Source organism: Artibeus jamaicensis, unplaced genomic scaffold, assembly GCF_021234435.1.
Source record: "Artibeus jamaicensis isolate MK-2021 breed Jamaican fruit bat unplaced genomic scaffold, CSHL_Jam_final contig_464, whole genome shotgun sequence".
Taxonomy (NCBI): domain Eukaryota; kingdom Metazoa; phylum Chordata; class Mammalia; order Chiroptera; family Phyllostomidae; genus Artibeus; species Artibeus jamaicensis.
In genome coordinates this window covers 14,856,254-14,870,397 of record NW_026521842.1, presented here as the reverse complement: position 1 = coordinate 14,870,397, position 14,144 = coordinate 14,856,254, and the positions used below count along the sequence as shown (strand labels likewise).

Sequence of the window (14,144 nt, the reverse complement as noted above, 5' to 3'; positions counted from 1 at the left end):
TATGGAAGGTGACCTCTGATCAGTGTTTCTCTCTTGCATTGATCTCTCTCTCTCCTCTTCCTTCCTCTCTCTCTAAAAATCAATAAAAAACATATCCTTTGGTGAGGATTAAAATATATGCAGGGTCCAGCACAAATAATGCCTCTTTTTTATTACAGAATCTTGTATTACAAAATCATCGGCATGTAATTCTGTAACATAACAATATCACATTCAAGCACACTATATGACATATTAAGTGAAATGTTCAAATTAAAACTGTAAATTATTACACCCATATTATTACCGTACCAAGCACACTGAAGCACGCCTTACTTCAGCCGGACCCCGTATATGGGCCCTTACAGGAGGGGCTGGTACACATTAACAGGAGCTCCAGAGAAGAGGGTCTAGGAGAATGGAAAAGTAACGTCTGAAGAAATAATGATTGAAATTTTTCTAGAAGTATAGAGAAACTGGGGCATTCAGATTGAGAGTACACTGGGTATTAAGGAAGATAAATACAAATAAATCTACACTTAGACACGTTGCAGAACTCAAAGGCCAAAGCAGATAATAAAAGCTTCTAGAGAGTAAAAGATTACCTACAAAAATTGACAGGCTGACAACAGTCTTCATCAACACGAGAAGACTACAGAATTGTCGAAAGAAAGTAAATGTCAACCTATGTTTTATAGCCAAATGTCAGCCTCTGTTTTACAGCAAAGGTGTAAGATATGCAAAACAACAACTACAGACATTGATAGTAGCCGTAAATTTAATACTGATCGTAAAAAATTTTAAAAGCTTTTATATTTTAATTATGAATGTCAACTATTAGAGCTCAAACTACCCTAAACAACATCCAGGTTGTGGTGGTGTGTTCTATAATTAAAAGTGCAACACAGTCTTAGAATAAGAAGATGAAACCATGAAGTCACTTTAATTTTCATTAGAATAATTGTCAAATATAAACTTAGAAATTAAGGATAACCACTAAAAGTAGAGGGCGGGGGAAGAGAACATAAAATATCTGTAATGCTAAAAGAAGGAAGGGAAAGAGTGGGGAAAAAGCAAAATAATTAGCATGGTAAGTAATTATAAATTACAGTTATAGAAATAAATCCGAATGTATCAGTAACCACAGTAATTGTGTCAGATTATTCCAGATTATGAAATTCTGAAAAAGACAAGAAGACTATACCGATAGGAAACAGATCACTGATTGTCAGGTTGTGGGGGGAAGGGGACTAACCGCAGAATGGTACAAGGAAAATTTGGGGGGCGATGAGGTTATACAACTCTGTTCAATTTATACAGACTTACCTAAGTGTTCACATACAATCTGTAAATTTTTTTAAAACTCCACAAGTTTTATGTAAATTATGCTTCAGTAAAACTTAACCTCCCCAAAAGGACTAATGCAAAAGCATTAGTCAGGATAAAGAGGCTCACTACAAATTAATGAAAGTAGCATTTCATCCTGAATATTTAATAACTCTGAAGTTGTACATATTTTACAATATAGTCTCAGCATATATAATGCAATAATTAATGTAATTAGTTAACCAGAGAGGTTGACAAATTAACTTCTAATTGGAGATTTACAAACCATTCTCAGTATGACATTATGTGACTATAATTTTCTGTGTCAACATCCCATAATAAATTTTTTTTCTCTTGTAAGGAAAAAAGCTATTTGAAAGGAAAATTCATTGCTCTCTCTCCCAAGCCTGTAACCTGATTGAGGGTTGTGCCACGGGGATGGGCTTGTGAATTTTTTTTTTTTTTAGTTATTTTTCAAGTACAATTTTCTGTTTATTTCTCTCATCCCAGCCCACCCCCCCAGTGCTCCCCACCTCCCTCCCGTTTTCACCCCCCTTAGTTATTGTCCCTGTGTCCTTTATACTTGTTCCTCTAAATCCCTCCTATTTCTCCCCTTAAATTCCCTCCCATTTTTCCCCTTAAATTCCCATAATAAATATTTTAAAGGGAAGATTTTTCTAAAACAATCAGTATTCTTCATTTTATAATTAGATGCTTTATTTTGATAGACTCATTCAGTTACAGTGTTCTATTACTAAGAAAATGTTTATGTTGTGAGCATCACAGTTGAAAGTTATGAATATTATTTAATTTTATTGGATTTTTGAAATTGATTTGAGAGAGAGGAAGGGGAAGAGAGAGAGAAAGAGACATCAGTTTGTCGTTCCACTTATGTACACGTTCACTGGTTGATTCTTGAATGTGCCCTGACTGGGATTGAACTCCACAATCTTGGCATATTGGGACAGTGTTTTCCCTACCAGGCCTTGGATCTTTAAGATGATTCTTTTTTGTTTAAAAGTATTTTATGTTTCTGCCACTTGACTCACTCTTTACTCAGCACCAAAAACCTAATGATTTATGAGGATAGCTTGGAAATTTCCAGCTGACTCACCAAGATGCAGTAGCTGTGATACACCAAATCAAGATGTCAGACAAAGATGTAAGCGGTTCCTTAACTATAAAGACTTCCTCCTCATCAAAGCCGCATAGGTTGGATTGTTGCATTTGGAGGAGAATTTCTTTGAAGAAAGCTGCTGTGCTTTCTTCAAAGCCACCCTCCCAGATGGGGATTGGGAGGTTTCTTCCTTTTTCCTCAGGCCTGGTGAAAGAGATTTCAGCAGGACTCTAAAGAGACCTTGATACAGGTCCCCTGCAGTGAGGGAGACATAATAGACCAGTGTCCTGCCTTCTGGCCAGCAAGCCTTGAGGACAAGAGATAGGCTCCCTGGCTGCTTTGGTAACAGAGCAAAGCGCCTACCTAGCTCATTCATTGAGATCACTGCGCACTTCTTGGGTGTGTTAGCTTGTGGCCCAGATAGGTTGAGAAAGACCAGTTGCCAATGGCTGAGGGTGTGGGTTCTCCAAGAACATGTCCAATGTCCAGTAGGGCCACCTGAAGGGGCAAACAGGCTTCCTTGAGGACAAGCTATATATGGACCACCAGATTCTTTGGGGTCTGAGGAAAGAGTGGTCAGTTGCTTGAATAGCATTCATTAGCCAGGTTAAGAGATCTGTAAGTGAGAAGCCATCATTGGTGGCATTGGGTTGGCAGTAATCCAAAGAACCCTCAGAAGGAACCATTGAAATCTGCTTTTAACTTCCCTTTAAAACTTGCTGGGTTTGGAGAGTGTGAAGTCAGGTTATGACTGTTAGTCTAGTAACAACCTTTGGGCTTACATCCCTGTCCTTCTTCCCGTTCCACTTCAACCCTGGAAGAAGTCAGAAATGGCACCTCGCCCAGCACTTAGTAAGGGAGGGAGGAGGTGAGTCCAAAAAGCAGGCCAGGGCACCCTTGTAGGCAGGTGGCTACCTCCAGTTTTCCTGAATGTTAGGGGAAAGGGTTGGAGCAGTCTAACCTTTGGAGTGGAAACTTTGCCTCTTGTCACCTGGTCCTGTTCTGGAGATTCGGGTTCTGAAACAGCACACATCCTTTTATCGTGGGGTCTTGTACTTGCTGTTGCCACCTCTCCCTCAGGAGGTTTCCTTGCTTTGCTCCTTGACCCCCTTAGGGTCTTTGTTAACATGTGATCTCCTCACTGAGTCCTTCCTTGACTTTTGTATTCATCATTCAGACCACCCACTCTGTTCCCCTTTAAGTCCTTACCCTGCTTTGTTTTTTCTTTGTATTACTTATTATATAAAGGTCTGTCTGGAAAAAGTCCAGCCGTGGTTAACATAAGAAAAATGGTTTGTGTGACAATGATGTAACCTGGCAGCCAAGGAGAGTGGGCTGGAATGTGCATGTGTGAATGATGGCGACTTCACTGTACTAGTCAGTGGGAGCATTAGACACTGTTGAGTGAACATGTGCACTGTGTGGCCGTCACATTCCAAATGACGAAGCAAGTAGAGGAACAAATGTGCATGAAATTTTGCATTAAGCTTGAATATTGGGATGATTCAGAAGGATGCAGCTATGGGCAACTGGTGATTGGCAGCTTCATCACCACAATGCACAACAATGTGCACGCTCATGCATCAGTCTCATGCAGAGTTTTTTGGCAAAACATAGAATCACCCAGGAAATTCAGCCCCCCTGCAGCCCAGATTTGGTGGCTTCTGGCTTTTCCAAAAACTAGAATCACCTTTGAAAGGGAAGATTTCAGACTGTTGATGAGATTCAGGAAAATACAACAGGGCAGCTGATGGCGATTGGAGAACTGTGAGGTTCCAAGGTGCCTGCTTTGAAAGGGACTGAGGCATCACTGTCCTGTGTACAGTGTTTCTTGTATCTTGTGTCTTTTCCCATTGTACGTGCCTGGATACTTTCTGGACAGACCTTGTATTTTATGTCTTGCTACATCATGTCACAGTTTTGGTGTTAGAGTGTTTTTTTTCTCTCAAATATAAACTCTGTTGAGGGCAGGGGCTTCAATGTTCTTTTCCCTGTTATGTCCCCAGTGCCCAGAACAGTAGAATGTACTCATTCAACAAATATTTAATTATCAGATTGTGACTATTTTGTGACTTAAAGAATAATAAGTAGCCCTGGCTGATGTGGCTCAGTGAATTGGGTGTCGGCCTGTGAACCAAAGGGTCACTGATTCGATTCCCAGTCAGGGCACGTGCCTGGGTTGTGGGCCAGGTCCCCAGTGAGGGTAGCGCAATAACCAACCACACATTGGCGTTTCCCTCTCTCTCTCCCTCCCTTCCCCTCTCTAAAAATAAATAAATAGCATCTTTTAAAAAATGAATAAATAAATTTACTCATGATTGTGACTTGAGTAATCTTAAAACATGCTTGTTGAATAATTATGCTTTTGCTTTTTCTAAACAGTTTTATTAATATATAACTAAGATTCATGCAACTCACCCATTTAAAGTGTGTAATTTAATAGTTTTTAATATATTTACAGAGTTGTGCAATGATTACTTCAGTCAATTTTAGAATGTTTTCATGACCTTGAAAAGAAACCTCACACTTTTTAGCCCTCATTGGCCTGTTCTCTCCCCAGCCTTAGTCATCTGTTAATCTACTTTGTATCTCTGCAGGTTTGCCGAGTCTGGATGTTTCATACACGGTTCTTTGTGACTGTTTGCTTTTACTTAGCATAATGTTTTCAATGTTAATACATGTTGTGTGTATCAATATTTTATTTCTGTTTATGGCTGAGTAATATTTCACTGTGTGGATATACCAGCCACATTGTGGTACTTTTACCTATTGATGGACATTTGGGTAGTTTCCACTTTTATGAATGATGCTGCTATAATTTATGTATGTTTTGTATGGATGCCTGTTCTCAGTTCTCTGGGGTCTGTACTTAGGAGTGGAATTGCTGGATTATATGCTTACTCTGTGTCCAATCTTGAGGAACTTTGGACTGTTTCCCAAAGTGGCTGCAACATTTTACGTTCTCACCAGCAGTGGACGGGGTTCCAGTTTCTCCACTTCCTCGCTATGCCTGTTACCCAACACTCACTATCTGTGTTCTTCATTTTAGCCATCCTAGTGGATGTGATGTAGTGTCTCATGGTGTTGATCTTTAGTCCTCTGGTGACCGATGGCACTGAACATCATTTCATATGTTGGTCGGCCACTTCTCTTTCTTTTGAAGGATGTCTATTCAGATCCTTTGCTGATTTATAAAAATTCAGTTATTGCTTTGTTACTGTCTTTTGCTTTTTTTTTTTTAAATTTATTTATCTTTAGAGGGGAAGGGGAGGAGAAAGGGAGAGAAACATCAATGTATGGTTGCCTTTCGTGTGTCCCCTGCTGGGAACCGGCCTGCAGGGAACCGGCCTGCAACCCAGGCATGTGCCCTGACTGGGAATCGAACCACGATTGCCTGGTTCGCAGGCCTGAGCTCAATCCACTGAGCTGCACCAGCCTGGGCCTTTCTTTTGCTTTTTGGTAGGGTTTTTATTTTTATTGGTTCTCATTTTCTCTCTTGCCCTTCTTCAGGTAGAAGAAGTGAAGCGACGGCAGTTCTCCCTCGCGTTCAGCTCGGCTGGAGCCCAAGCTCAGACCTATCATGTCAGCTTTGAGACTTTGGCTGAGTACCAGAGATGGCAGCGGCAGGCATCCAAGGTGATAAGCTGTCAGGCGTCATGATGTGGAGATAAGAATGTGGGAGCCCAACAGAAATGTATTTTGAAACTAAACTTACTCCCAAGAGAGCAAATTACAATTCTTACACATTTGATTCTAGGTCTTTCTAAGTCTATAATGAATGAAATCAAGGAATTCCACCAGGTTCTTAACTTATTTATATTTGTAGAGGACAAAATGCTTTCAGAAGTGTTTTCAGGTTCATTTACCTTTATCCCATTTCTCTGTGGAGGGTAGGTCCTTGAAGGAACAGGGTTCAAATGACCTGCCCTCAGCCACAGTAGCTGGTGGCAGATGGAAGCATCCCCTAACTGGTGGCCTGGTTTTCTGGGTCCGGGTATATTTAGCACCACTTTGGTGGTCCACTTAAGATTTGCACTTGTCGATGGGACGTGACCTATGATCCTGTCACAAACCATTCTTCCTGTATGCTCAGGACAATTAGCTTTTCAGTGTAATTACTGCTTTTTTAGCCTGTCACGATGAAGTGCTTTAAAACTATATTGCAACTTTCAGACCCGGTTGTTCTCCTGGTTATCTCTGCAGAACTTGAACACATTTTTGTTCCTGGAGCTAAGTAGTTGCCTAAAGGGTCATTTCAGTGTTACGACCTTTCGTTACAACGTAAATGACTTTTCCAGTGATGTTTTGATTTTCAAAACTCATTTTTCAGAACTCAAGTTTTATTAGCATATTATTATAGAAATAAACCTTGTTTGGGTTTTATTGAATTTTCTATACTTACGTAATAATATCTGCTCATAATAAAACTACCGTGGTTTCAATTTTTAGTAGCTATTCCATTCTTCTACCCTGAGAAATTAGTATTTTGAGTATCTTTTGCATGCCAAGCAAGGTGCTGTGTTCTCGGTTATTTAATCGTATCCTCACAGCAGATGAGGAAACCACATGAGTAAGGAGCGTACGGCCCATGTGGCTACAGAAAGCCCTGCCTTTCGATATCACACTGCCTCCCAAAGTTTTGTAGTTTTCAGTCTCCTTAACATTCCTTCTTGCATGGAATGTTACTTTTCCATCTTTATGATTTATATATTTTTTATCTTTTGCTCATAGACACTTCACAGCATTCCTTTGGCCTTTCCTACCAGCTTATGGATTTTATAAATGAATAACGGGATCTCATTACCTTTTTTTTTTTTTTTTTTTTCATTTCCATCCTCTTAGTCCGGGCTTGTTTGTGTGAATGCCATCCTGTGCTGTGTTGGGTGAGAGCACACAGCACAAGCTCAGACGGCTCTTTCCTTTGACCTCACTCAGGTGGTGTCCCAGCGAATCAGTACTGTCGATCTCTCGTGTTACAGCCTTGAGGAGGTTCCCGAGCATCTCTTCTACAGTCAAGACATCACCTACCTCAACTTGCGACACAACTTCATGCAACTAGAGAGACCGGGGGGCCTTGACACTCTTTACAAGTACGTGCAGACTAGGTGCCCGGGCTAACTCGTGAAAATGAGTCATAGTATCTTAGTGGTTTAGACTCTGAGGTGAGCGTGCTTACCTTCATATATATTTGAAAATTTCCTTCCATTTTGAAAAGGAAGTACAATTTTTTATTTTTACAATTTTCCAATTTTCTATCCCCCCTCTTATCAAACAGGAAATAGATGCAGAATTTCTGCTGTGGAGGCAACACTGAGCTGCCGTTGCTCTGGATTATCTTTTTATAGAAGTTACTGACAGTAGTCAGGGTAAATTGAGAGGTTCAATTTATGGAAGTTTTTGAAACAATTGACTTAAAGGGAATAAGGCCTAATTTTAAGAAATTCACTTCTAGGTTAGGGCTTTTATCTTTCCTTTGTATGTACTCCTGCAAACTCTCTAGCCTTTTATTAGCCATCAAACTTCTCTTCTAAGAAAGGAACCATTTCGTTCCTAAGGGACCATGGTATATGTTTTCAGTCTCCTTTGTTAGAATGCCGGTATGTTTCCCATTACCACTCTCCACTCACGTCACCTCCCTCTTCCCTTTAAAAACGATGGCAGTGAATAAGTATATGGTGTAAGTAACTGGGATTCTTGTGGGGAGCAGAGAAATTGGAAATAAAAGCAATCAAGTTAACATGGTGATTAAAAAGATAATACACACTGAAATGACATTTTACACACTCCTTAATAACTGCTATTTCTAGAATAAGTTTCAGAAAGCTCTATTATTTTTCTCTCATGTTTTACAAAGTTTCTAGAGTATAAGCCTATATTTAGTAGTGGGATAACTGTTTTAATGATATGTAAAAAATAAAAACAAGCTATAGTTGTAAGAAAGTAGGTTTCTAGCATTTCCTTCTAAGTTGCTGTGAAAATAGGGTTAATCTAGTTTGATGGCTGGGTTAAGAATTCAGAAGTTAAGGCATCAAGGCCACAGTCAGTATTCAGTGTCAGTACAATTAGAAATCAAGAATTGAAAATTGGGGAGAGCAGCATTAGAGTGAGGTACCAAGGACCCAAATTTAGAAGCAGGTGGTACAGAGCTTCATTGTGGAGAACACCACCTCAGCCTTATCATCTTGAATTAGTAAGTACATAATAATCAAATATAATACTTTCAAGTAGAGTTACCAGAGGGATTCCTATAGATACAATTTAGGTTGATATTGTCTCGGGCTAAGACTGTGTAGGATACTTTTACTTGTCCGAACAAAACAGAAACACTAGTCATTTCTATTTCATGTTGTATATCAGGTCACATTACAGTAAAACTGCATATTACATACATATCTCAAGCTTGAGTAAGTGGCCCATTCATTTCAAGTGACATTTGAGCCAACATAATTTCAATATGAAAAAAGTTGCTTATGAGATTTGATTTGCATGTTCGTTAGCTATTTCTGTGTCCATGAGTTGATTAACTGTTGCAAGGCTTTTGTATGTTACATCGCACATAGAAATTTAATAAAGGAAAAGATTTCAAGTATATCAGTTTGACTTGAAAAATAGTTGTGTCAGCATGAGCTTTTCTTCAAGTCCACCGTTTTGAGCATAAGAGAGAATTCCTGACACACTAGACCTGGTTTCCTTGACAGCTTGGACTTAGTGTTGGCCATCCCGGCGTCTGTGCCGTGTGCGGTGTTTGGCAGTACAGTGAGTGCTTCATAAATATTTGTGGATCAGATTCTATGGCGAGCATTTGAAATAGGTCACTTTTTCATTCAGTAATATATATTATAATTTGTACCTTTGCTTTTTAGATTTTCTCAGCTGAAGGGCCTGAACTTGTCCCATAATAAACTTGGGTTGTTTCCTGTATTGTTATGTGAGATTTCGACCCTCACTGAGCTAAATCTTTCCTGTAATGGATTTCACGACCTTCCAAGTCAGATTGGCAATCTTCAAAAGTAAGTATCTTGACTCTTACTACATTTTTCATTTCCCGTGCAGAATGTTACTTGTCTGGCACTTGGAATGAAGGTAGCACCGTGAGCTTTCACTGTGAAATCCTGTAATTACGGGGATTCTAGTCAGCAGTAGTTACTGGTCTGTAGCAGTTACAGTGTCTGTAGCAGCTGAAGTGACCTTCAACAGCAGAGGCTCTGACTGTTTTCAATGTTGGAGGGACCATCAGTGTCCGTTGTTAAGCCGTCATCATATTAGTGAGTTTCTGTAGATGGACTTAGGACATTATATCATTTATCAGATTCATAATAAATTAGCGACATAAATTAGAATCCATAATTCTAGTTCTGTCCATTCCAATTAAAACCTTCCTAAAGTATACTTGTTTTCTTTCTACAGTCTTCAAACTCTCTGTCTTGATGGCAACTTTCTGACTACTTTGCCTGAAGAGCTGGGAAATCTGCAACAACTTTCCTCTCTGGGAATCTCCTTCAACAACTTTAGCCAAATTCCCGAGGTTTATGAGAAGCTCACTATGTTAGATAAAGTGGTTATGGCAGGAAATCGACTGGAAGTTTTAAACCTCGGGGTGCTGAACAGGATGAGCCATATCAAACACATAGATTTAAGGTAAGGTCATTTGTCACCGACCTTCTTTAGATGGATCTCCAGTGGACCTTTAAGTTTTCTCTTTATAAAGACTTCCTTAAAACATTAGGCTTTTTTAAATTTAATTTTTTAAAAACTGTTATTCAAGTACAGGTGTCTCCATTTTCCCTCCGCCACTCCCCCTCAACCCAGCCGTCCCCACTTCCCACCCTTGATCCTACCCCCTTGGGTTTTGTGCATGTGTCTGTCAAAGCTGTGATGAAGTTCCACCTTTCACTCATTGGCCGAGGTGATGAATGAGGTACAGGTGGACCATATGAGAGCAACTTCAGATTGCCTTCGACAAAGGTTGTTCTAACTTGCCTTGCCAGCCACATTTGATGAGAATTCCCATTTCCTCACACCCTTACCAGTGTTGGATTTGGCATTCTTTTCCATTATTGTCATTGCATTAGGTAGAAGCAATATTTTATGTTTTAATCAATTTATGTGAGTGAGGTTCAGCATCTTAATATGCTTATCGATGGGCAGTGTTTTTTTTTTTAAATAAAACTTGACCATTTTTCTACTTAATCATTGGGTTTCTTGATATCCATTGTATTATAATTAAAATGTTAAAGGTTTTACTGCTAATAACTTTTCTAGTAGTTTTATTTTGTAGTTATCTTCTTAAAGACATACTAGATGTTACTTCGTTTACACTAAACCATTGATATCCTTATAAAGACATAATAACAGAAAAAAAATTTGAAATACAGGAAAATGAGAATAAGCCTATGTGCATTAAATCATATACTTAAAGAGAACTAAGAAGCCATTTTCTGTAACTTGGCCTTGAACTATTTATTCCATATAGATACAGATTATTTTCCTCTCCGTTAATTAATGGAATGTGAGCCTTGGCACTAGAAAGAGGAGGCAGAGCCATGGAAGGAAGTGTGGCCGCTTCCTCTTGCTCTTGTCGTGTGCTCCCCGCCTGCCTTGCTGTTCACTGGCTCGGACGGTTCTGTTCACCTCCTCGTTCCTTCGTCATACTCCTTCGTCCCTACCTGACTCTGTTAGGTATTTGGATGGAAGTTTTTAACTAAAAGTTGTTTGGGAAAGAGAAGGGGATCATATCTCTTTTTCTTTTGATAAGCACATTTAATAGACTTTATTTCTAATCATTTCCTTATTTCTGAATATTAAGGATGAACCATTTGAAAACCATGGTTATTGAAAATCTGGAGGGAAATAAATGCATTACCCACATGGATCTGCGGGACAATCAACTGGCTGACTTAGATCTTAGCTCCTTATGTAGCTTGGAGCAGCTGCACTGTGAGCGGAACCAGCTGAGGGAGCTGACACTCAGTGGCTTCTCACTTCGAACTCTCTACGCCAGTTCGAACAGTGAGTTCTCTCTCTGGCCTCCTGTTTTTTCTCCTGTAGCTCGCATCAGAGCTTTCTAAGAACAGTGGCAAGTGCGGTGTTCCTCAGCCACTCTGCAGAGTTTGAGGTGCTTTGAGACCTAGCTTTATGTTTTAAGTTTGCTGTCAACACGTAAGTGGTTAAGATGTGCATGAAAAAGACATCATAAGATACTTTGAACTTTACTAGGTGCCAAATATTGAGTAAATACAGCCCTTTGCCAGTTTCTAATCTAAAACCTTGTGCTGCCTCAATTCTAGAGTGAGAAGCCCCTCGTTTCAAGAGTGATTTGCTCCAGGAATATTTTTCAATGTAAAAGGTTTCTTATTTGTTGAAGCCATTCTTTTCGTGCAGAGTTCTTCTTTACCAAAGAGGTTATAATTTTTCTGTGTTTAAAGAAGGAAAGGAAAAGATGTTCAGTTTCACTAAGTGTCAAAGTGCAGATTTTGATAATACCATTTATACTCATCAAATTACAAAAAGAAGACTAAGTGCTATTGACAATAGGGAGAAGCAGCCCCATACACTGCCAGTGAGGGGGTCGGTTGGTAAACCCGCCTTTGAGAGCAACATGACGGTGTTCGGCGAGTTGAAGGTATGTGTAGCCCACATTCTAGCAGCTCCCTTGCTTGGAGTATCTCCCAAAGACGTTTCCCATGTGCAGGAGATATGTTCAAGAGTGCTTAGCACAGCGTTGTTTGTTATAGTGAAGAAAAAATTTTTAAATGACAATAGAAAAATGAGTAAACAGTGATATGTTTGTATAATCGATTATTACACAGCAATGGAAATCAGTGTACTAAAGCTTAGTGTGTTAATATGGATAAATCTCAGAAACACTTTTAAAAAAAAAGATTTTATTTTTAGAGAGAGGGGAGGGGAGGGAGGAAGGGGGGGAAATAAACATCAATTGGTTGCCTCTTGCACTCTCCCAACCAGGGACTTGGCCCACAACCCAGGCATGGGCCCTGACTCAGAATTAAACCAGCGACCTTTCGGTTTGCAGGACGATGCCCAGCCCACTATCAGTCAGAGCTCAGAAACACTATTGAGTAAAAAAAGAAAGTACATAATTATATGTATGCTATGATAGTTATTATCAAATTTTTAAACACACAAAAAATGTTTTCTTAGCTATAAGTATGCCATAACACTATGAAAGAATCCATGGGAATGCTAAAAATCACATTCAGGATAATGTTTACTTCTTGGTGTGTGCAGTGTTTTAATTCTTATTTAAAAAGTCTGAAGCATACAAGGCAGAATGTGAGGATTTGTTAAAAGCTAGATGATGAGTCAAAGAGTGTTCATTATTTTATTCTCTTAAATTTCTGTATTTCTAAAATACTGTACATTATTAGGATAAAAGATAGTTAAGGACTTCTCTTGACTGCCTTTAATCATGTTACAGAAGCTTTAGATTGTGGCTTAGATTAATTGCTGAGATCAGAATAGTGTCACAGCTAATGAGCGTTGACTTACGTTGTTTATAGATATTGCGAGATGGTAGTAGGTGTTTTGCCATGGAAGTGTTCATTGCCAGGCCCATTTTCTATTTTTTTCTTTTTTTAAGATTTTATTTATTTACTTTTAGAGAGGGGGTAAGGGAGGGAGAAAGAGAGGGAGAGAAATATCAATGTGTAAGAGATAAATCAGTCTGTTGACTCTCACATGCCCCCAACTGGGGAACTGGCCTGAAATCCAGGCATGTGCTCTGACTGGGAATTGAACTGGCTACTTTTTGGTTTGCAGCCCAACACTCAGTCCACTGCCACACCAGCCAGCGCTCCATTTTCTATTCTTAATGTGTCTGAGGAATCTGACTGGCCCTATGGAATAAGACCTCATTGACACAGATGCAGTCCTTCTTGGTAATGAAGATTCTATCCCAGTACTGGAATAAATGGGGCCTATTTGAAGTTAGCTACTCTCTTTACAGAATCCTTAAATTCAACCACCTGGAAGAATTCACATCAACATTTGGAGTTTTGAACTGCTCTGGCTGGTGTGGCTCAGTGGATTGAGTGCTGGCCTGCCAACCAAAGGGTCGTAGGTTCAGTTCCCATTTAGGGCACGTGCCTGGGTACAGGCCAGGTCCCTATCAGGGGGCGTGTGAGAGGCAACCACACATTGATGTTTCTGTGTTTCTCTCTATCTCTTTCTCCCTCCCTTCACCTCTTTCTCTAAAAAAAATAAGTAAAATCTTTTTTAAAAAAGTAAAAAACTCAGCTTTGCAAAAGGAGTTACCCAGATGATCAGTTAATATAAGAAAAGGCACTCAACGGCACTAGTCGTCAGGGGTGTGCAGATTGAATCCCCAGTGTGATGCCATTGCACACCTACCAGAAGGACTAGAATGAAAAAGGCTGAAAATACCAGTGTCAGCTGGTGGGAGTGTAAGTTGGTACAACCACTTTGGAAAACTGGTCAGAACTGTCTTCTAAGGCTGAACATTGCAGCCCCTGTACTCGACAGTTCCTCTCTTAAGCTTATACTCAGTATAAATGCTTACGTTAGTCCTCAAAAGACATGGGGAAAATGCCCATAGAAGCACTGTTTATAGTAATCCCACCTGGAAAAGACTTAAATGCTCTAAAACTGTAAAATGGAGAAATAAATTTTACACTTACATAAAAAGCTTTAGACTGCCGATAGGATGAATGAATTACAACTGCATGCGATAATATGAACAGAT

General features: G+C 39.6%; 1 protein-coding gene across 2 annotated transcripts in view; it reads left to right on the top strand.

Annotated features, from left to right (window-relative positions):
• The window catches only part of PHLPP2 (PH domain and leucine rich repeat protein phosphatase 2), a 68,471-nt gene that overhangs the window by 32,795 nt on the left and 21,532 nt on the right, over positions 1-14,144 (top strand). For both annotated transcript variants that reach the window (XM_037164221.2, XM_037164228.2), the window contains exons 5-9: positions 5,933-6,058; positions 7,358-7,512; positions 9,286-9,432; positions 9,830-10,060; positions 11,229-11,431. In XM_037164221.2, the coding sequence (XP_037020116.1) occupies positions 5,933-6,058; positions 7,358-7,512; positions 9,286-9,432; positions 9,830-10,060; positions 11,229-11,431 (862 nt within the window). The remainder of the gene's footprint in view (positions 1-5,932; positions 6,059-7,357; positions 7,513-9,285; positions 9,433-9,829; positions 10,061-11,228; positions 11,432-14,144) is intronic.